This window comes from Gobius niger (genome assembly GCF_951799975.1).
Source record: "Gobius niger genome assembly, chromosome: 10".
In the NCBI taxonomy this organism is placed as follows: domain Eukaryota; kingdom Metazoa; phylum Chordata; class Actinopteri; order Gobiiformes; family Gobiidae; genus Gobius; species Gobius niger.
The window spans coordinates 15,951,305-15,974,276 of NC_136861.1; the positions used below are offsets into that span (position 1 = coordinate 15,951,305).

Sequence of the window (22,972 nt, forward strand, 5' to 3'; positions counted from 1 at the left end):
AGCTTAGACGAGTTGATGCGTACCCGTCTGGTCTTTGCGTGTGCGCTCAGTCACGCACAACGACCAAAGATGTTGTTAGCATTTGGCCTCTACCAATGTATTCCTATGGCTCCAAACTGGGGTGAAGTTGGAAGCTACCTCGCTCTTCCACGGGCACGCACAAAGACCAGACAGGTACGCATCAACTCGTCTAAGCTCAGGTAAGAACATATCTCATTATAGCAAAAAGGTGAACTATTCCTTTAATGTCGTCATAACAAAACACAAGAGAATGGGGGAAAGCGAAGGAAAAGGAAATCTCTGATGACTCCACTGTTGCTTGGTGGATTTATTTGACTATATTTATTTTATTTTTACAATATTATATTTTGCCAAAAGTAACTCAAAAGTAACTCAAAGTAACTCAAAGTAGTGTAACTCAGCTAATTTTTTGAAATAGTAATATGTAATAGGAAAATATTACATTTTTAAAGCTGTAATCACTAGTATAGAATATATTACTATTTTTAAGCAACTTGCCCAACACTGATTAAATCTCTATGGAGTTTCATTGTGTACAAAACCATGCGGTTTACACTTCTACAAACTTGCTTTGAAAATGCATTTGACCTTTTTATTAGTTCAGTGGTTCACATTCTTCTGTCAAATGTAAATCTTGGTATGAAACGGAATCTGGATTTCCAAACATAAGCTGCAACTGCAAAAGCAAGACAAAAAACAGAATGATATTTCTGGGAACAATCTTTTGCTTGTCTCCAGAACTGAATTGACAGTACGGATAGTTGGTAACTGACTGTAGAGGAAGATTCTGGACAAATCAAGCCACAAATCAGCGGTGACTAATTCTGCTGCGTGACTGCTGTATATATCTGTCATGAATTAATAATGGCATTAATGAATGTAAATCATTTTTATTCCACTCAACAAGACCTCAGACGAGATGAAAGCCTGAGCACTGACAGCGAGAGAGAGAAACAGAGAGAGAGAGAGCGGGGGAGAGAGAGAGAAAGGGGGTGTGGAGGGGGGGGGGGGCAGGTGGAGTCGTGCAGCCCTTATCCCGCTGCAGGAGTGCCAAGGAGGGCTCATAAAGCACCGGGCTGCGTGGACGTGCCCTGCTCCTCTCTCCAGTCCTCTCCTCTTTCCTCCGCAGTGCACTTGCAGCTGAGCAATCCTCCGGACAGGATAGGATACCCCCCCTTTTGCCTACTCCCTCCCTCCCACCCTCCCCCTAACTATCTCTCTTCTCCTCCGAGTCTCCCTTTCAGTATGTCAGTGGCTGTAAGAGTCCTGTAGGCTGCACTTGCCTCTGTATCTCTCTGCATATGTGGAGTTTCCCCCTCCTGACGGACCGGTGCGAGCGGCTCTCTCTTTCTCTGTGTGTGTGTGTGTAAAAAAGCTTCAAGTCTCGGAGCCGGTTGGAGTCATTCATAAAAACGCTGGAATAGAGATGAGCTGTCCCGCTGCGTGCCACTCCTCCTCCTCCTCCTCCTCTTCAGGCTCCTTGTGCTGCTCCTCCACATAGCGCTCTGCTCCTCGTGCATCTGTTTTACGGGACTTGGGCACAGCGTCAGGATGAACGCGGCTTTATCACTCCTCATCTGGTGCGCTACGGTGAGTGCGCTGACTTATGTTCTCTCACTCTGCACTGGCTGGCTCTTTTTTTTTTGTTAAATAGGATTTCATTCATGACTTTGTGACTTTTTTTTTCCTCCCTCAATTAGAGATTTCAATAGAATCTGCTTGCAAATTAAGTAATCGTCCTTGCGAAGTGAATTGTGCCATTTGATCAAGTTGTTGCATGTTTGTTCAAAGATTGCGTGGTTCATAATTAAACATTCATGAGAGAAGATAAGGTAAGATCGGATTTGCTCGACGGAGTTGTGAAACTTATCAACACTTCAGTCGTTTTACAGTGATCGAAATATTGGTTTCTATACAGGTCACTGTGTCAGTCCCGTAAATAGAACAGGTTGCATCTGGGAGAGCATCTAAGTTAAATGTATGTATTATATGAGTGAAGTCAGTGATGGCACGTGGCTCAGGGCAGCATTTTTTGTGTTTTTCCTCCTTCATTACAACAAATGCAGTTACAAACCACCTCTGTATCTCTATATGAATGAACAAAGTTCCCCCCCAAGCCTCATAAGACACTTCTTAGCGGGATAACATTTTCTCAGGTTATTAGCATCCCAACAGGTTGAGCGCAAATGAAAACGCTCCTGTCGTGAATGCTGGATGTTGTGTCAGTTTTTTTGGGGGGGGGTTGAGGCTGCTGGGGCAGATAACAGCAGTGACAGATGCAGAGCCAGGGGGCCTCCTCATCGCGCCCATTATCCCCACGGGCAGCCAGCTCTGATTGGGCTGCTCCCGGCTTCTGCCTCTGCTGCTCCCCTCATTCTCTGGTCGTGTTCGCGGGACGAGGATGTGCTGAGGGGACGTCCTGTTATGACAGCTGGTCCATAGGGCTGCTGCTTCTTCTGCTGCTGCGGCGACGCTCGGCTGCACTTTGGCTACAATTACACTTGGAAATAAACTGACAAATTGACCGTAAAATCGGGACACGGCGCACAGTGTAAACTCTAATTCTAGAACATGGAGAGTGTATAGTTGACAAATTTAAAGGAGCATATACACAATTAATCTTCCCAGACGTAGTTGCTCCCATGTATAGTAACCCATGTATCGTTAGCCTCTCTCTAACATTTAAAAGATTTGTGGAAAATTGAAACAAAACTAAACAAATCTGGAGTTTCAAAGAGAGGACTCAGGCAGAAGATGTGTCTTTGCTTGGATTCTTTTGTAATAAGCCTTTAACTGGCTGAGGAAACAGCAAATGCAGCATTGACTTAGCCCAGTTATGTTTATGAGGTGATGCTTGGGGCGGTCATTTACCAAGAGAGGTAAGTGCAAGGTGGAAAATAGCATATGCCAATTAGTGGACATGTTGCACTTAATTTACCTTTTGAATTTGCCCCATTACTGTATTAGAGCCCCCAAATCTGCTATGTAAATATCAGAATGTTGCAGGAGCAAAAGAAAAAAGAACTTCTGACTTCTTATTGCAGCTTGGTCAAAAGCTAATGCACTTTTTGAGCTGGTGGTGAGTGGGAAGTTAAAGTGCAAAAAGCTACACAGCTCACAATGCATTCAAATCAATAGAACTACCTGTATACTGGGAGGAAGAAGCCTTGAGATTAGAGAAAATAAACTTTTAATTTGTTGAACTGAATTCTTCGGGAAAAACATATGGTTCCAACTTAAAGGGCACGTATCATGCAAAAATGACTTTTTTGAGCTTTAAACCATGTTATAATGATGTTCCCTTGTTAAAGACATATACTGTACCTGGAGTTGTATGTCATTACATTCCTGCTGTTTTGAGTGATCCTTGGGTAGTCCTACCATTTCTTCTGCTACGTTGTCAGCTCTTCGTTCTGAACTCCCTGGATACAGTTCCATTATTGCTAAAGCAGAACTAAGTAACTCGTGCCCCTAGAGGCCATAAGCGCCACTGCAGGTGTTGTAGAATGTTGTGTTTTTTATTTACTATTTACTACATTAATTGTCCGTGAGAGTAAATACTACCCTGACAGAAAAGACAAAGGGAGAGAGGGATATTGTACATTGTGCCACTACTCAATGACACAATGGAGATCATATTTTTCACTCAATCTTGGCTGTAAATAGTGCTTAAGTGGTGCTAACCTGCAGTTAGCTTTGCCCGTTAGCCTGTTAGCTTCTTCTTCGTGATTCTATTAGTTAAAAGGGGTTTTAATCTCAATGGGACTTTCTTGGTTAAATAAAGGTTAAATAAAAGTGTGTATTGCGCCTCCGACCTGGAGGCAGGGAAGTTGCAATTGTGGTTTTCTGGTCAAAGACACCAGCGGGAGATGAAAGACCCCCGAAACATCCCATTAACACTTGTATCAAACAAGTTACTTAGTTCGTCTTTAAAACCCCAAACTGTTCTCCACATTTTTAAAGCCCATAATGCAACATTATGTCGGTTCTGAGCTGTTTCATGCTCAAAGTGTGGTTATCACTCTGTGCTGAAGCTGTAAACCAAGCCGTAAATTGAAACTGAAATAAACCTTTTAATAAGTTATTCCTACCGCTGCCAGCAGGAGGAGCCCCAGTCACAGTCTTCACCAGCTCTTGTGCCTGTATTTCATTGTTACTATGTAATTCTTCCAGAGACATCATTTTACATTCTTTATCAATGTAGAGTCACCTAAAATCATGTTTTTAAGTCCCACATGCATGATATAACCAATTTAAATGTTATATGATAAGATAAACTACAAGGCAGGGTCCAAACTAGTAGGTGTTACACAGAAAGTGTGCAGTGCAGCATCGATAGAAAACGTGAGACAGAAAGCAATTAAGGATGCTTCAGCGGCTCAGTCCAGTGCATTTGTGAATGGACCCAGGGGCAACACAGTGGCGTGAAGAGAGATTGATTCAATAGACGTTTCAGCAATTATGAATTAAGACCAAAAAAAAGGAAAAAAAAAGAAAGAAAGCTCTTCGTTACATAAGAAAGAGCCAGGGGACATAAAAGCTTTCAAAGACAATGGCTGGCTTTGTTCTTAAAACGCCTGGATGTGCTGCAGGAATCCACTTTTTATTCAACACAGTTGCAGAGCGAGCCTCAGTTGTGCAGCCGGTGAAGCTGCGTGGCATTTGTACTGTATTACAGAGCATCGACTCAAGGCAACACGAGAGGAGGAGGGAGACAGAGAGAGGGAAGATTGGATAAGTGAACACGGGGGGAAGAGAATAGCACTTACCAAAGCTAAATATAGAGAGATTGGAGTTCGGAGAGATTCTTTGCATATCTCGTTTTCGGCGCTGGCAACGGTCTCAAACTTTGGCGCGGGTAAAACAGGTGGTAGACAGGGCTACAAATCAAAGTGGTCTCAAGAGTGTTATAAAAAGTGATATCTCTCAGATAGATAATGATTCATTGGTGTTTTAGCCTTGGATCAAATTCTGGGATGGATTATACGGACAGGAGGTTCCGTTTATGATCAGTGGCTCCTGGACAGACTCCAAATAGTGGCCCGCAGGTGAGTCAGGCTTTAGGGAAGATGAACTTAAAGGTCTGTGAAAACCAATTAAAGGGAGTGAGATAACCGGTGGACAGGACTTGCTCATTTTCAACCTGTCGGATCCAATCACAATCAGGCGCTCAAAGATCCTGGCAATGGAGACGCTGGGAATTACTTTGAGTTTTCATCACCATTATTGTCTTCGAAAATGGACTGGTACTGGCCTGTTGGGAAATCTAATCACATCATTGTGTGAACTATTTAAAGACAAGAGGTTGCAGAAGATTAATTCAATGGTCAAATAATTTAAAAGGCCCTGTTGAATTTGAAACGGTTTTACTGAGTGTATAGAGACATATATGTATTATTACTTTGATAAGGAGGCAAATATTCAGTTGGTTTAAAGCTCTTTTAGTTCATTTGCACACAAAAAAGAGGAAAAAAAAAAGAAAAAAAGGGCCTACATGAATAAATACAAAAAAAACCCAAGTTAAAGCAATACTAAGTAACTTGTTTACCATGACAAATCGTTTTCGTAGTCCCTCTGGTTGTTAATGGAATGATTCACCTGGTTGGAGTCACCAATACACACTAATGGAATCACAAAGACAAAGCTAACAGGCTAACAGGCAAAGCTAACTGCGGGCTAGCACCACTTAAACAGTATTTACAGCCAAGTTTGAGTGAAAAAGAAAAATCTCCATTGTGTAATTGGATGTACAATATCCCGCTCTCCCTTTGTCTTTTCTGTCAGCGTAGTATTTACTCTCGCGGACAATTAATGAGTAAAAAAACATAACATGCTACGACACCTGCAGTGGCGCTTATGGCCTCTAGGGGCATGAGTTACTTAGTACTGCTTTAAAGAGTAACTAAACACCAAATCCACTTTTTTTTGCTGATAAACGGTCTAAATGGTTGTTGAATAGAGTTAGCTACATGTCCCAGTCAATATGTTGACATTTGGTGCAAACTTGTTCAAAATCTCACTTTTGTGTCTAAAACCGCATGGTTCGCGCCCCCTACTGGTTTCACGCAGCAACTACATTTGATATTTTGTGGTTGGAGGAGAGTGTGTCCACGGCGTCCACAAAACGTCATCAGTTCTGCCTCTGTGCCTCTGTGGCCCCGCCCACACACGCCTCCGCCTCCGTCACGCAGCAACTAGGACACGCGTCGCGCAGTCAAACCAGTAGATGGCGCCCCTGCGATGCTCACACTTCGGCTGAGGTGGTGTAGAGGAATAAATCCCTTAGAAAAGCTACTGTGCGATGCTCTCTCTGTTCGCAGTCACTGACAGCGAGCGAGTAGATCTTTTTTTTTTTTAAGTAAGATAGTTGCTACTAGTGATGCGCGGGTTGCGGGTTCCACCGTCGTCTTTACAGCAGGTTTTTGGCGTATATATACGTCGGATTTTCATAAAACAAGCAGCGTTTTGCAGCTTGTGATCCAGAGAACGCTTTTGTGGAGCTCATGTCTCCTATTTTTCACCGTATGTGCGGCTGTGTGTGACTTCGGTTAGGCCGACCTCTGCTCTCTTCCTCTCTCCCTCTTGCCCGGCGCTCTTCGGAGGGAGAGAGAAAGCGAGAGCGCGCGTGATGACACGCCAGTACTGTTCATACGGATCATATTTGTAACGGGTAATATTTAATGGTTGCGGGGCGGGTTGTAAAAATAGAACAACGTTGCGGGGCGGGCTGGGTCGGGTTAGAACCTGCTCCAAATGCGGGACCCGCGGGTTGAAAAAAAACCCTGACCCGCGCATCACTAGTTGCTACATCAAGCAATCACAAGTCATGAGAGTGCACCAACTCTCCTACGAAAAAATCAACCTTGCGCACAGTGGTAACAGCAGTCTGTCAGTCCTGTCAGATCGAGGGGCTTGGTCTGAGACTGTCAACAGAGCAGACCCCGCCCACACACTCACCCCCCTCGTCTCCCCCAAAGCCTCCGAGACCACCCCTTTCTCAGCACTTTTTGACTTGTGTTTGTGGGTGGGGAAAGGCTCTGCCACGCCCGTTTAGTTGCACTTTAAGGACCACAAGAATACATCAATACATAATAAATGAATACATAAAAAGATAAATAAATGAATGAATGAATGAATGAATGAATGAAAAAATAAACAAATGTAGGATCACAATGGGATGCAAGACCACGCTGTATCAATCGTGTGTGTCAATAGCTCAGCTCAGCCTCATATGACTTGTCTCCAATATGGTTCCTTCAGTAATCATCTGTCTGCATTTGACGGATTCCTCACTTCCGCAATACGTGCTAGGTCAATGTTGAGGCGAGCTGTCGAAATATTTGCGGGACGGGAGAATCACAGTGTAAAAGCATCGTAAAGTATTGATAAACCTTGTCGAAGCAGCAGGAAAGAGAAATGTTGAGCCCGAGCCTGAGTAACACTCCCATAAAGCAGAGAAGAAAGAGCTAGGCCTGTTTGTTGGTTAGCTTAAATCACTGACCGTGTCAATATCACTCACCTGGCAACTAACTTAAATATTTATCATACTGGGTCATGCTGCATGGCCATACCCTTTCTGTAGTGCAGCCCTATCCTTGGTTATTCAATAATTACTGTAAGTACACTAACCCGGCTAGTGCTAACGTCTACGCCTGCTAAAACCACAATTTTAGCAATGAAAGAATTACCTCTGCAGTGCTTCCATGCAGCCTTTAGAGTAGAGTCTCTGGGAGAATCCAGCCCAACATCAGCTGTAATCAGGAGTGCTTAAGAACAACCTTTTGTGTACGTATATTAAGTAGTCATGTGCTCCAGGTGTGCACTTACTCAGGAAGGCCTTTAGACACCAATAGGACTAATATAGCATGTGTCTGTCACAGTGAGAGGATGAACACTCCTGAACAGTAGGTGGTGCTGTGCAGATGAACTGCCAATGTCACTGACTCTTGAAGGACGAAGGTTCATCGGTTTTTTGGGCGTCATCATTATGTTTTTAAAACTACAAAGTCCTCACAATGCTTATTCATGATTTGTACTTTTTTCTTTGAATACTTTTCTACAATGCTCTTCAGTACTTTAACTTACTGTAAGTAATCATTTGACTGAGTGACTTTAACTCAATTAGAGTAATATTGGACCAGTAGCATTTTTACGTTTACAAACAGAATCAAGTACTTCGACCACCACTGATTTTAAGTAATACTACAAAAACATCAAGGTTGAAGGATATTACGTATTCGTTGGACCTTTAAAGGAACATGCCACTGTTTTTCCATACTGAGATATGTTCTTACCTGAGCTTAGATGAATTGATACATACCTGTCTGGTCTCTGTGCCTGTGGAAGAGCGCGGTAGCTTCCAACTTCACCCCCGTTTGGAGCTATAGGAATATATTGGGAGAGGCCAAATGCTAACAACATCTTTAGTCGTTTTTACGTGACTGAGGGCACGCAAAAAGACCAAACAGATACATATCAACTCGTCTAAGCTCAGGTAAGAAAATATTTCAGTATGTAAAAACGGTGGCCTGTTCCTTTAAACCATTGGTGTGTGTATGTGCACATAGACACATAGACTTTCCACTCACCTTTAGACAGTAATCGCACTGGACATGTGAATAACTCTGCGCACGTCTGTTTTCACGGTTTCTGCCTGGGTTCGGGCGTGTCACAAGTTCACGATTAAACCTGACGGACCTCGGGGGTAGAGCTATTATGCAGTTTAGACGACTCCCTTCAAAGTGTCTCCAACACAACCCTCGACAACATGATTTATGATGAACACTGATTTAAGGAACTGCCTTGCACCTGGCAGTAATTTTCATCAGTTTCTTTAGCTTGATTCGCCACGTAACAGAACGGTTGTTAAGACTAACACTGTTGTGATGTGTCCCCCCCCTCCCGTGCTTTAGGTGGCGCTGATGGCGACGACGAAGACAGAGCGGGCCCTGCTGCTGTCATGTGACTCGGGGCAGTACACGGACGACGGAGAGTGCTGTAAAGAGTGTCCACCAGGAGAGGGCGTCATCCAGAAGTGTGGCGCGACACAGACCGTGTGCTCCCAGTGCTTAGACAGTGAGTAAAGTTTTCTCCTATACTGACCCCTCGTGGATGGAGTTGGTATTGCACTTTCGGGCTGCACTGGTGAATTCACTAGTATGTAGTCGTCACAATTAGGAATACAAGTGTTCAAGTTCAGGATTATATATAAAGCAAGTCTCAAGTCTATTCATGTGTTATGGATGACTTTCAAGGGCACATTAAACTGATGCTAATACAAAATTTCAACTACATTGGTGTAAAACAATGAATGCTTACCACAGCTCATATGCAAGACATACAAAAGCCACAAGTTGCGCCACAATTTTACTCAAAGACATTACTGATCAGCTGAATCATCATAAAGAGATGAAGAGGAAAAAAGGAAAGGAATTTTACGGTCAGGATTCGCTCTACAGCTTATGGAGCCACCAGAATGATTCTCTTATACACATGACATTTTGGTTAGTGTCTCGCGACCGCTTTGGAAGAACAAATGGACATGGGCGTACATCACCGGAGGCTATAATTCTTGCAGAGGAAGCAGCTCCCACTGTTCAAAGCATGTCTTGTTTGATATTTATGTCTTCGCCCAGCCTTTGCGCATGAACGGATGTATTATATTTTGACCATTGTCCACCCCGGCCTTTTGACATAATGCAACTGGGATCAAAAAGGGTCAGGGAAAAAACTGCTGTGGCTCTGCTACCTCCAGCTTAACCAGCCCAAAAGTAGAAATACAACAGGGATACAACTAGCCTAGGATAAATTGTTTGGTAAAATTGATATAATGTTGTCACTTTCCCTTGAGCCTATATTTTAAAATAAAAGATATATGGGTCATGGGTGCTATGGTCAGAGCCGTTTTTTCCTATAGGCAAACTATGCAAGTTCTGTAGGGCCCCTGCAGCCGCAAGGGCCCCGCATCGCAGTCAAACTATGGTGTTTTTACACTGATTAATCAAGGTGTCGTTACGGGCCTTTGTCTCAAAGATGAGTTGAATCCACACGGTTCTTATGCGCACAGTTACTTACAGTAACCCTGGTTCTCTGAATGTGCACAGTCTAAAACGAATTAGGCTACTCACAGGCTAATTGTCAGTGGTTGGACAGAAATTACTGCCAGGTGCAGGTTTCAGTTAGTTTTAAATCAGCGGCTCCCAAACTGTGGGACAAGGACCAGAGGTGAGAGAATGTGCCCATTTGCCATTTACCCTTTTAAAAAGTTGGGAAAAATAAACTAGTTGTAGTCCTAAATCCCAGTCTCACAGTGGCTAAGTGGTTAGTGTTTCTCACACAGAGGGATGGGGCCTGAATTGAGGTCAGTATATTCCACTACTGCAAAGTGGAACCGTTTTGACCATAAATGTGTTCGCTCTTCGTCAAATAACCATGGGATGCGTACTGTTGGGCCCCCATGTGGATTTTTGCTTAGGGCCCCAGAAGAGCCAGCACCGGCTCTGGCTATGGTAGAAAACGTAAATCTTTGGAGCTGGTTCATACATACCTACCTGACTCACACAAAAAAAGACATTTTTGTATTTTCTGTTTGGATATAGCCTCTCTCTCTCCCTTAAATAGCACAGAACAAAGCCTGTGACTTATTACTGCTATAAATGACAATGCAAATTGCTTCTTTCCTACATAAATCATCATGGCTAAGACAAACATCAGAGGCTGCATCAAAAACAAACTTGAATCAGGTTATGGGTCAGAAAGGCTGTTAATAGACGGTAAAGGTATTTTCCACACTTCACTTCCACTTCCTGATACAAAACAGGATTACATTTTCCTTGGCATGTAAACCAAATAGCTGTAGAAATGATTACGAGCATTGTATATGCAGTAGAGTATGCCCTGCTTCTAATAATACACGTTTCCATACGTCATTCTTATTTGTGTATTTATGTTTTTTTCTATGACAGCTCCCGCTCTGAACTCCAAACACAGTGACACCGCTGCCAAAACAAACTAGCGGCTATTCTGCAATTTGTATAGAGTGTCGGCTGGTCCTTTTTTAAGTGTCCAGTGAAATAACGCAGGCGACCCTTGTAGGCCCGAGGCTTGTAAGTGCCTCCAAATGTGTACGCTTATATTTTTGGCCGGAGCTGCGAACCATTAAACCAGAGCTGGGAGAGGTGCCAACTCTGCAATATCACCCGGAGGATAAAAAGATGTAGCAAATAAGTTATTTTTGATTTGACAGTTGTTTATTGTAACTTGTAGCTTGAACAAGCTACACATATTTTACACGTCAAAATAAATGAAATAAAAATAAAATAGAATCAAGTGTGGAGCAGGTATTGTGCATATTCTAAGTTTTCTTAAGTAAGTAAGTTGGAAAAAGTATTCAGCTAGTAAGAAAGCCTTATGTAGCTCTGGATTACACATCCGACTTGGCTGTTTTTTGGTCTGGCTCTCTGCCCTGGTTGAGTCATCACTTTCACAGTAATTAAATTTAGTTGTGACACTTTATAGATAAGAATATGGTATTTTAGGAAAGAAATGGCCCTTTGAATCTACAGAGTTGCAAATACTTAAGCAACAGCAGAAGTTTCCAGCCCTCCAAGTAAAGGCTTTCCACTTTCAACATACTTGATAAAAGTCATTAAAATAATAATAATAATATAATCATGGCTATAAACTCTTTTAGAGTGATCTCCACCTGTTACATCGGGGTGACAGTGGTGCAGTTGGTAGAGCGGGTCGTCTCATGTTCGGAAGGTCGGGGGTTCGAATCCCGCCTCCTGATGATGTACTCTGTTGTTGTGTCCTTGGGCTAGACACTTCACCCACCTTGCCTCCAGTGTCTGAGTACATTGGTGAGTGAAAGGGTGTTGCTGTAAAGAGATTTCAGTGCCTAATGTAGATGGAAAAGCGCTATATAAGTTGAGACCATTTACCATATCTTTGAAGTAATGTCTCTCTGCTGTTTTTGTTATGTAAAAGTAGCTCACAGGGTAAAAGTGGTCGAAGTTCCAGAGCAGTGTCAAACCTGGGGGACACATACGCTCACATGCATCTGTGGGTCAGAGCTTCGTCTGCTCATAGAGTCAGGTCGAATGTGATCTTTTTTCAGCAAATTAAAAGGTTAATAATCATCAAATATGACTGAGAAAGGGTTACAGGTGCAGAAAACACTCCCGTTTCAGTTCATTTTCTTTGATGTAAATGTTCATTGGCATCATTTAGATGTTTTGTGGGGGCCACGGTTATGGACTCATGAGGAAGACTTGGACTTGTACTTGAAACTAATATATGATATTTACTCTATACATGCAGAGTGAGATATGTCAAGCCTTTGTTTGTTTTAATTTGGATGATTATAGCTTACAGTCCATTTTTAAAATATTCAAATTTTATGAGATTTTTACTAGCTGCGCCATAATAATCCAAATCATAACAAATAAAGGCTACACATATCTCAATTTGTATGTAATGAGTCTATCATATATTAGTTTCACAGTTTATTCTGAATATCAGAAGTGAACGCCTGTAATGTGACTTTTGCAAACTAAGACTTTATTTATATTTGAAATCTTCACATTGAACCATTTTATTTAGCTTTTGGTTCAGTGTTGTAAATACACTTGTACTATACATACTATTATAGAAAGCATATGTCACCAGTGGGCCTGTTATCTCCCACATCCAATCTGGACTTGGTAATCACTGTGAGATTGTCATGACTGACCCGTAGCAACGATTTATAAAAAGACTCGGAGAACTCTTTGTTCTATTATTGATTGATTAATCCTTGGAGAAAGCGCATGTAAACAAGTGCAAATGGAGCATTCAAATCACAACGCTTCCATCAACTTTGTGAAATTAGCAACAAGAATGTATATAATCATATGGCAGCAGTGTTTTTCTACTCAGAGCAAATTTTGATTGTCCTTTTGTGCAGCAGATGTTAAACTCTGTGTTGTGATATGTCATTAGGACGACTCTTGACTGATTTGTGCGCTTTGAAGTTTGTATTTTTCCATGCGCTGGAGCAATGGGCAGCGAGGCCGAGCGCCAATTCCTTAGATCAAGAGTGTGACAGACAGTGCCACGGGGTGAAAGACAAAAAAAGAAAAAGAAAGTAATTTTCAAAACAGCCTGTCAGACTAAGTCATTGTGGAGGGAAAATTGGAGCTAAAAAATGGATGAAACACAAAAGGAAAGCAGCATCCGGTTGCTCTGAAAGTATAAGCAGCGTAATTACAAGTCATCAGTCACAGGGGGTTTGGGAGAGATCGGAGGAAATTAGCCGAATGACTACAAGGTGTCTGTAGCATACACAGCAGACATAATGGGCAGAAAGATTATTCGATGAAAATAAATTTTAAACAGAGAATCAACTCGAAGCACATGGTGATCACAGACGTCTCTCTTGATATGAAGTCAGTGGAGATGGCTCTATTCACTGATGCCTAATAAAATGAACTTTATTTTCTTCTGATCATCTTATAACTCTATTCCCTTGTCCAAAACAAACCCGGAGTAGTATTTTTGCTTTAGTCATACAGTTTTTAATCACTCCGTTTGGTTGTTTCTTCTTCTAATGCCGCTAATGCTGAAGATCTGCACATTTTTCGTCGCATCATTGAGGGAACACAAATCTGTTCTCTCCATTTTTAAAGCCCATAACGCTTTTTTTTTAGGTGGACATGTTGCACTTGATGAAACATTTGACTTTGCGTGCATTATTATTATTAGTTATACCATCGTCTGGGTGAATACTCGATTCTGATTGGCTGGAAGGTGTCCATTAAAAAGTGTTGTTATATGGCTCTTCACAATGTAAGTAGAACGCTCCATTGATTTGAATGGGATTTTCCAACGTTCTGGCCATGGTATCGTCGTGCATTATCCCTTACATATATATTTGACATAATGTGATGATAATTAAATTATTATTGAGCACAAATCTCAATTGCTCATGCAGTTCGTTCCACTTTTGCAGGTACTTCATGTTTTAAGAAATGACCTCCAAATTGTGTTCAGATTTGATTTGCTAGCATGCCGTTAATAGGAAGGCCATTTTTGTTTTCTTTCTTCTTTTCGTGAAAACAGGACAGACTTAACCCCTTTACCCGCCTGAACCAAGCACATTTTCTCTCTACCTTGTTGAAAAAAGTGTCAAAACAGTGACGAAAAACGAAAATGAAAATACCAAAAAGCAAGTGACAAAAACATGATTGAAAAGTGATGAAAAAGCCGCAAAAGGCCGACACAAACGTGATGAAAACGTAACAAAAAAGTGTCAAAAAGCAAGGAAAAAAAAACATGACGAAATCAACAAAAAATTACAAAAACACGGAAAAAAAACAACCTACAAAAACAAGTCAACAAAACTCCGAAAACACAACAAAAATTAGACAAAAAAACGTGGTAAAGGCTGGGGGGGGATTAATAGATTTCATGGTATTATGACTAATCCTTACCGTCACCTTTACCACTAAAGACAGTCAGTTACCAGGGAACATGATTAATGTTTTCCTGGGAACAGGGTTGCAAAATACGTGAACGAGAAGTGCATGAAACAAAAAACTGACACAACACGTTAAGTAGTTTTAGTAGAGGTTTTTGTAGTTCAGTGGGTTTATCATTCACAGTTAAACTAGTAAATCTTAAACTCTGGACTCTATACCTTTTGCCAGTGTGAGAAAGAAAGAACCAGCGCCTTGGTGGTGGTCTACTCTCTGCCTCCTCTTTTGTTTTTCCTCTCCCCTTTCCTCATGAATGACGGCTGGACATTATAACCGACCCAATTCCCAATACAGAAATGCGTTTTGTCTTATATTCCGTTTTCATTTTCTACCGCGCACGAGCCAATCTCTCCCCAACTCCCAAGTCGTGAGCCCCCTCCTCTCCATCCTGGACGCTCCGCTCCTCTGCCCCTCCCGTCCCGTTGTTGCATGACTCATCCTCTGTATTAGTGTATAAAACAGCGTTAGAAAGCGCAGGTAGCAAAAGGCCATGATCGGCTTATTTGTCATGCATGGGGCTGCCGCAGCTTTACTCGTCTGTTCTAACTAATTCATCCATATTTAAAAAGCTTTTGTGCCTCTAAGAGCGAACAATTACGTTGATCCTCGATACAGGAGCAGTAATGATAAACACTCAACAATTAAGCTCCAATGCTCACGAGGTTGCAGTCAATTTCCGGAGCGAGTCTATTTTCATACTTTGTTGTTCCAAATTAGTTTTTTTTTGTGTGTTTCTTTGGCTAAAATGTTACTAAATGTTACCCAGAGGAACAGACATATGAAGCTAATGAAGATGAATATAGAGTTTACACACGGGTGAGCCAAAGTATTATGACCACTGCTGGATACAGTCGAAGTTTGGGGCTAATCCAAAAGAACAGACTTGATTCTTAAAGCAGAACTAAGTAACTCGTGCCCCTAGATGTTGTAGCATGTTGCATTTTTTTACTCATTAATTGTCCATGAGACTAATACTACACTGACAGAAAAGACAAAGGGAGAGAGAGGGATATTGTACATCCAATTACGCAATGGCTGTAAATACTGTTTAAGTGGTGCTATCCCGCAGTCAGCTTTGCCCGTTAGCCTGTTAGCTTCTTCTTCATGATTCCATTAGTGTGTATTGGTGCTCCAACCCGGTGCAGGGAAGTTGCAATTGTGGTTTTCTGGCCAGAGACACCAGGGAGATGACATAATCCCATTAACACTTGTATCACCACCAGAGGGAGTATGAAAAGGATTTATTGAGGTAAACAAGTTACTTAGTTCTTCTTTGAGCAATGATTTCAACAATACATGGGCTGCTTTTGGTGGTAATTTACTTCAGGCGATCAGTTAAGCTACATTTCTTTAATTTAGAGTATTTTTTTTGTTTGTTTTTGACCTAGATTAATCCTTGTCTGGATCTTAGTCCTGTTTAGAACTTGTGTTGCTTGGATTGACAAATATTTTCTTAAAGCAGAACTAACTAACTTTTGCCCCTAGAGGCCACAAGCTCCACTGCAGCTGTTTTGGCATGTTTTGTTTTGTTTTTTTACTCAGCAATTTTCCATGAGACAATTTTACTCAGTCATCCCATTAACACTTGTATTACCCCCAGAGGGACTACGAAAAGGATTTATTATGGTAAAAAAGTTACCTTAAATGGCGCTCGTGTAAAAAACATTGGGGAGCACAGGTGTGGGGGCTCTTTGATTTACTAGACTTTCAATGTATGTCCAGTCTGTTTCATTCAAAGCTTGTGTCTTGGCTCAGCCTTCTGTTCAGTTGCTTAAAAAATATGGAAATATTTTGTCATATCTGTACTCAATTATTGCTGTCGGTGTTTTTTTTATTGGCAAAAATATTAAAGCATAAAGGCAGAAAAAAAAGCCCAAACAAACCGCTGTTTGTACTGAAATTACAATTCTGTTCCTGTTTGAATAAGCAATTTAAAAATCAAAGCTGACAGGACCTTGGACAAAACGTCTTCCTCCACTTTCAAACTATGTCCAGATGCAGCTGTCTTAATTCAATTGACTGCCTAAACTTCGCCCGATAATGTCCACAGCAGATGCTTGCATTGTCAACTGCCGCCAGCCAACTCCCACATGGCCAACATCAAAGCGTCTATTAGCTTTACAATCTTATTAACAAGCTGCCAGACATGTTATAATTGTATACGATGTGATATGACCAGACGGCTCCGGGACAATTTTCGATAATGTTTTTCTTGGAACCAGGACATTTCACATTTGTTTAGGAATATTGTGGGATTAAATGACAGGGGTAGTGTGCTTTTGTTGTCAAACATCTCAAAACGCTACACTGTATAGTCATTACTCATTCACTCCATAGTTGTTGGTGGTAAGCTACTATAGCCACACCTGCCCTGTGATAGACTGACGGAAGCAGGGCTGCTAATCTGCGCCATCGTACAGACTTTTTTAAGACCGGAGACCATTAGTGCTGCTGAAAAAGCTTCTTTGATTAGAAGCCACCAGGCCACCATTTTTCCATACTGAGATATGTTCTTGCCTGAGCTTAGACGAGTTGAAGCGTACCTGTCTGGTCTTTGTGCGTACGCTCAGTCATGCAAAAAGACCAAAGATGTTGTTAGCTTTTAGCCTCTCGTAGCATATTCCTATGGGGCCAAACGGGGGTGAAGTTAGAAGCGACCACGCAGTAATATTTTCAGAATTCTTTAGAAGTGAAGATATTACTGCTTGGACGTCAAAGTGCTCCTAAGGTGTTGTTACGCTTATAGTACCCCTTTATATCTGCTTATATCTACCCCTTTTTGTGTAACTACTTGGATCGGGTAACTACTCACATAACTGTATTTAAATAGGGAAAACGAGGGAGAGCTTGGTCGAGGAGAGGCTAAATAAATCTTTGGACTTTTTGCGTGACTGAGCGCCGCACAAAGACCAGATAGGTACGCATCAACTCATCTAAGCTCAGGCAAGAACATATCTCAGTATGGAATAACGGTGGCCTGTTCCTTTAAGTGCGCCTGAGAGCTCACTCAAACACAGGATGCACATGTTACTTTTATTCTATTGTTGGTCTATTGATCTGTTTTTTTACACTTCGTTCTCCACCATTCCTTGACAAACAAATATCCATTTCCTGTTTCACGCTAAATACGCCTGAACCTTTATTATCCACCAGTCCCTAATCCCCCACTTCCTGTGAGTGACCCCCCTGTGTGACCTCTTCCCCATCCCGGCGTGGGACGAGTGGCAGCATCAGCACTGCTAAAATATTCATCAGTCTCCTCCACTTTTCCCCCAACTGTCACTAGGGACAAGAAGCCAACCAGATCCGTGGCATCACAAAACTCGCCCTCCTGTAATCCCATTGAAGATCTGAAGCGGGGAACCAGTGTAGCGTTTAACAGGGACCTGGCCAACCGGACACACATGGGGAAACAGCAGGATAAGTGCCTTTGCAGAAAGGGCTGAAGAGAGGGCATCCCTTTCTTTAAAGTGATCAAGAGGGGTTAGCTGTGGGAAGTGGAGACTTTAGTCTACAGGGACGGAGATCACTGTTAGTCGTCAATTTCTTTTCTCAAATAAATACGCCAGAAACAAAATAAGTATAAAAAAAACAGATACAATATTTACTATTGAATAGATATAAGGACTGTGGCCGGATTTAAAGACAACAGGCTACATTGCATTACAGTATATACAGAGCAATATCAAAGACATATTTACACAAAAGGGGGCAGCGGAGGGAGGGAAGAGTTCAGCTTCTCTACAGCCATGTATTGCACTTTACAAGCTTGATTTGACAAGATTCTCAAAGCACTACACTGTAGTTATTCATTCATTGCATGCCTAGTGGTGGTGAGCTAACATTATGCGTCCTTTCAACCCAGTCACGATCCAACCCCGACATTATTCTAACCTTAACCAAAACCCTTTCTGAGCCCTAACCTTAAAGGGACAATACATAGTTTAAAAATGTTAAAATTAAGTATTTTCCTCCCACCTACATGTTCCAACAATGTCCTAAGGTGTAGAATGAGCCCAGACCTGTTCACCACAACTAAAATGCCTGCACTGTCATGCACGAGCTTAATATAGAAGCTGCAGTTACACGTATGACCTGAGGTGGCAGTAGTGAGTATAAAATGGCTAACTTGAATCTAGCCCCTTTAACGGTCCTATGCTGACATTTTTTCTTTTTGTAAGGGAACATTATTTTGGTCCTTTAAAGTATGTTGTGAAAGTAGTAATTTGTGAAAAAATAAAGCCTGATGTGTGAAGTTTGCATTGTATTATGATTTGTTGATGTTGTGTAAGGTCAACCAAAATAAAATAGTCTGTATGTGTATTTTTTTGTCACACTTTGCTCCAAAGGACGGTCGTGACAGTAAACACCCTAAACATTTGTACAACTAAAATATGAACTTAATAAAGATAACTGAAAATGCTCTATCTGAAGTGCCGTCCAAAGAGATTTTGCGAATGAATCATACGTCGAGCCCAGAAGGATTTAAGAGCACTTGTTCTGTCAAGTGTCTCATGGGGCTGCTCTGGAGAAGGTGACCGCCTCTGAATACAGGATTACTCCCACATGATTCAATGAAAACTTACTCTAGATACAATCTTTTTTTTAAATTTGCAAATAACATAGTTCTTAAAAGCTCAAAATGGCTGAATCAGATCGAATGTTTGAAAGCTCTATTCAGACTTTGGTGATAATCGCGCTCATACATTCACTTTTAAAGACAAATAAACCAGAGCCACACATCCCCAGTGGGTAGATGGTCAGTGATTGCGTCCGATCTGATGAATGGAAGGCCTTGCTAAAAGCCTACACCCAAAGTGCTGATTGGGAAGATCATGGGGCAGATTCAAGGCCACACCAGCTACATTATTGATGACCCTAATGGTGCCGTGAGGGGGGTTGCAGGGCTGGAGTGGCACATTTTTGAGTGCACTACCCCCTTCGCAAGTTTACTTACAGCTGAGCATGGAAATAGACTGTGGCGACTGACTCAAATGGGGGCGATTTGACAGAGGATTATGTTTTATTTAAGATGACTTGTTTCTTAAAAGCAATACTTAGCATCTCAGCTTGCATTCACTAAACTGAGACAAGGAAACGTAAATAACAGGCCTTAACAGAAAGTGCGGCACTCAGTGAAGGTGGAAATAATAACTGGGAATTGTACACTCTTGAATCTACTTGACATGGATTTCTAGTTGGCCTGGAAACTGAGAAATAAAGCTACAGATATAGCTTGTTATGATGTGTTGAATTCTTGCATCCCATTAGGTCAGTGATGCTCATACATGCAAATGCAACATGTTTAACCATTGTTTTAACGTAGAATCGATGGACTTTAATCCCTTGACCCCCTTTGCCTTAACCTTTTCTCCAGTTTAGCTGTACCCAAATGTAAAAGCTTCTCGACTGGAGCTTTCATTTAGCCCAGCGTAATGCCTGATTTGAAAGCTAAGATCTAGAGCTCAGACTGATTTAAGATTTTTCCTCATGTTGTTGCTGTCACTTTTTTGTCATTTTTTATTTTTTTTTTAAATTACTTTTTGTCACGTTTTTGTGACTTTTTTGTCATCTTTTTATAATTTTTGTTTGTTTGTGCGGTAATTGTTTTGTCACTTTTGTGTAATTTTTGGTCAAAATTTTCTCACTTTTTGTATTGTTTTTTGTAATATTTTGTCACTATTTCTTTTGTCATTTTTTGACCTTTTTTTTAAAAGAAAATCTTTTTTGTCACTTTTTTTGTATTTTTTTTGTAATTATTTGTTGCTTTTTTGTATTTTCTTTTGTAATTATTTGTCACTTTTTAAATATTTTTTGTTGCCTTTTTGACATTTTTCCTCACTTTTTTATTTGTTTTGTATTTTAGTATTTTTTTTACTTTTTGTCATTTTTTTAAATCATTTTGTGTCCCTTTTTTGTCATTTTTTTGGTTACTTTTGTTCAATTTTTTTTTTGCCGCTTTTCTGTCATGTGAGTTTCTTGTGTTTCTTTTTTTTGTCGCATTTTTGTTTCGTCACGTTTTTGTCTCGTTTGGAAAAGCTTTTAGATTTGGGTTGAGCTGAACGGGAGAAAGTGTGCTTGGGTCCAGTGGGGCTTAAGAGGTTCAGGCAATAACATTTGCAATACAAGACCAAACTTCTGAGATTTGCTTTAAAAGAAAAACATCAAAATGCACTTTAAAATGAAGGAAACCCATTTTACAAAGAGTCGGAAAGCTCAGATTGGACACTAACGAGACCAACCACACACGTCTCTTCCTGTGGCGGCCTGGTGAGCGCTCATTACATATGGTCACATTTAGTTTTGTTTACACATAACTGCAAAAGGGGGCTCAAGCATGCAAGTTCAAATTAGCGAGGCGGCCGGCCTGTGCGCGGCGGCATAATTGAAACGAATGAGCGGAGCTTTACTGGTTTAGACCTGACTGCAAAGAAAATAAGAGCCACGCTAAGCTCCCTACTTCAAATAGTCCGGTACGTCTGAGGTCTGCCGTTTGTCAAGGTCTGGGTTGAAGAAAAAAAAGAAGAAAAAAAAACTGGCTCATCCAGACTGTGTCACTTCACAGGTCTGCTCCTGCCTCGAGATAGCAATAAAAACAAAAAAAGGTGCTGACAGATACAGAGGCTGGAAACACATGATTTTAGACGCGACTGTCAGAGGAGGAAGCCACTTACATGCTCTACAACCCATTTCCCCTGACCTCTCACCTCAGAGCTGTATATAAGAAAGCACAGTCATTAGGCACGCATAAGGTCGGAGTCAGCAACAACACTGAAAATGTCAATGATATTATACCCTAAAGCAGGTTTTACATAACAAAAAAAGGGGTGAATCACATAAGAGTCAGCATAAATTTCAAGTAAGAAACTGCCAATTTATGACTAGTGAAATCCAGGTTATAAATTGGCCTCCACATCAAACTGTATGTTCTTAATCAGAAACTATAACGTGAGCTGTCAGTAATACAATAACAATTTGGCATTCTTGGTTTACAAAATATTACACATATGCACCCATGATATAACATTATTAACATGATGCAACTTTATCTGTAATACTCAAATTCATGCAGTCCTTATATTTGAAGAGTTTGGTGGTGCTAGGCTAATGCTAGGCTAGTGCATGTCTATGGTAACTAGTAGCCTGCATTAAAAACAGTCTGACCCAAGCACAGTGCATCTGAGACAAATCACTTATAACACCAGGCAATCGATAGAAATGTCTGTGTTGACTGAATCATTTTTGAAATATAACCATTTTGCATTTAAAATAACTTATATTTGAGCAGCATCAGCTTCCTGGTTGTAAGCTACTCAACGGTTACCGGATCTACAGTAGTTTGTTTACTGTGGCCGGCATTACTACACGTGGAATTCACAAAGGAGCTTTCTACAAATCAGATATGGCAACGTTTGGAGGACTACCCCATGATTTTGAAGATTTATTTTTTTTAACGCAGGCTACTAGTTACCATAGACATGTGCTAGCCTAGCATTAGCCTAGCACCACTAAACTCTTCAAATATGAGGACTGTATGAATAAAAAAAAAAATATACATCTCCAGAAAGCAACAACACTCTGGATAAATGAGGCCCTATGTCAAAAATCCTGAAATATCCCTTTAAGACGCACTGGAAGGACTATGTACTATAGGTTAGGGGGATATGGCTTAAAATCTCTATCATGATATAAAAGAGAAATATCACGATAGCGATATATTTGACGATATAATTGACAATGGACAAATTACTTCAAAATTCCAGTCTTACGGCGCTGAGCGTAACATAAATGATATTGTGTATGATATGGCCCACCCCTACTATGTACTAAGGACTATATAGTTGCTCTTTTGATTGCTCAGCATTTGGGGGCATATGGGCGTCTCTGCCTAAACTGCTGACTCTGTGACCTGGCCACAGATAAAGGGGAAGAAGACCAACATACTAAAATAAAAGATGACTTTTTTTTCCCCAGTTGGCACTTTGCAAAAATGGACAGATGAATTTGGTCATAAGGCATGTCTCTCTTCGGTTTGTTGGTCCTTATGGCCGGTCAAACCACACATCCTCTATATCATCACCTCCATCTGTGACTGTGTACAACATGACAGCGCTCATCCGCAGCTTCTGGTTGTTTACAAGGTGTTTAGAGCTACAACCTGTGCCAGCATTTCTTTTTTTTCTTTCCTTTCTTGCCAGTGCGCCTCTTAAACGCAACACAAGAGCTGGGACACTGCTGCAGGGTCTTTCACACTGACAATATGCTCTTGCTCAACAAAACACCCACAATGCAACACTCAAGCGCTTCAGTGTACAGGCTTATTAGGAGATAAAGAACATGCGCTCCTTAAAGGCGCACCCAGCAGTGATTTCACCAGTGCGAACTTGCTGTCTGAATAATTTCTGTGGATCCTGACTGTAGCGTTAGTTGTAATT

General features: G+C 41.2%; 1 protein-coding gene across 1 annotated transcript in view; it reads left to right on the plus strand.

Moving 5' to 3' along the window:
* Positions 1-1,344: 1,344 nt before the first annotated feature.
* Positions 1,345-22,972, plus strand: part of ngfra (nerve growth factor receptor a (TNFR superfamily, member 16)) — a 58,795-nt gene continuing 37,167 nt past the window's right edge. Inside the window, exons 1-2 of the mRNA XM_079564558.1 lie at positions 1,345-1,611; positions 8,934-9,096. Coding sequence (XP_079420684.1) covers positions 1,573-1,611; positions 8,934-9,096 — 202 coding nt within the window. The 5' untranslated portion in view covers positions 1,345-1,572. The remainder of the gene's footprint in view (positions 1,612-8,933; positions 9,097-22,972) is intronic.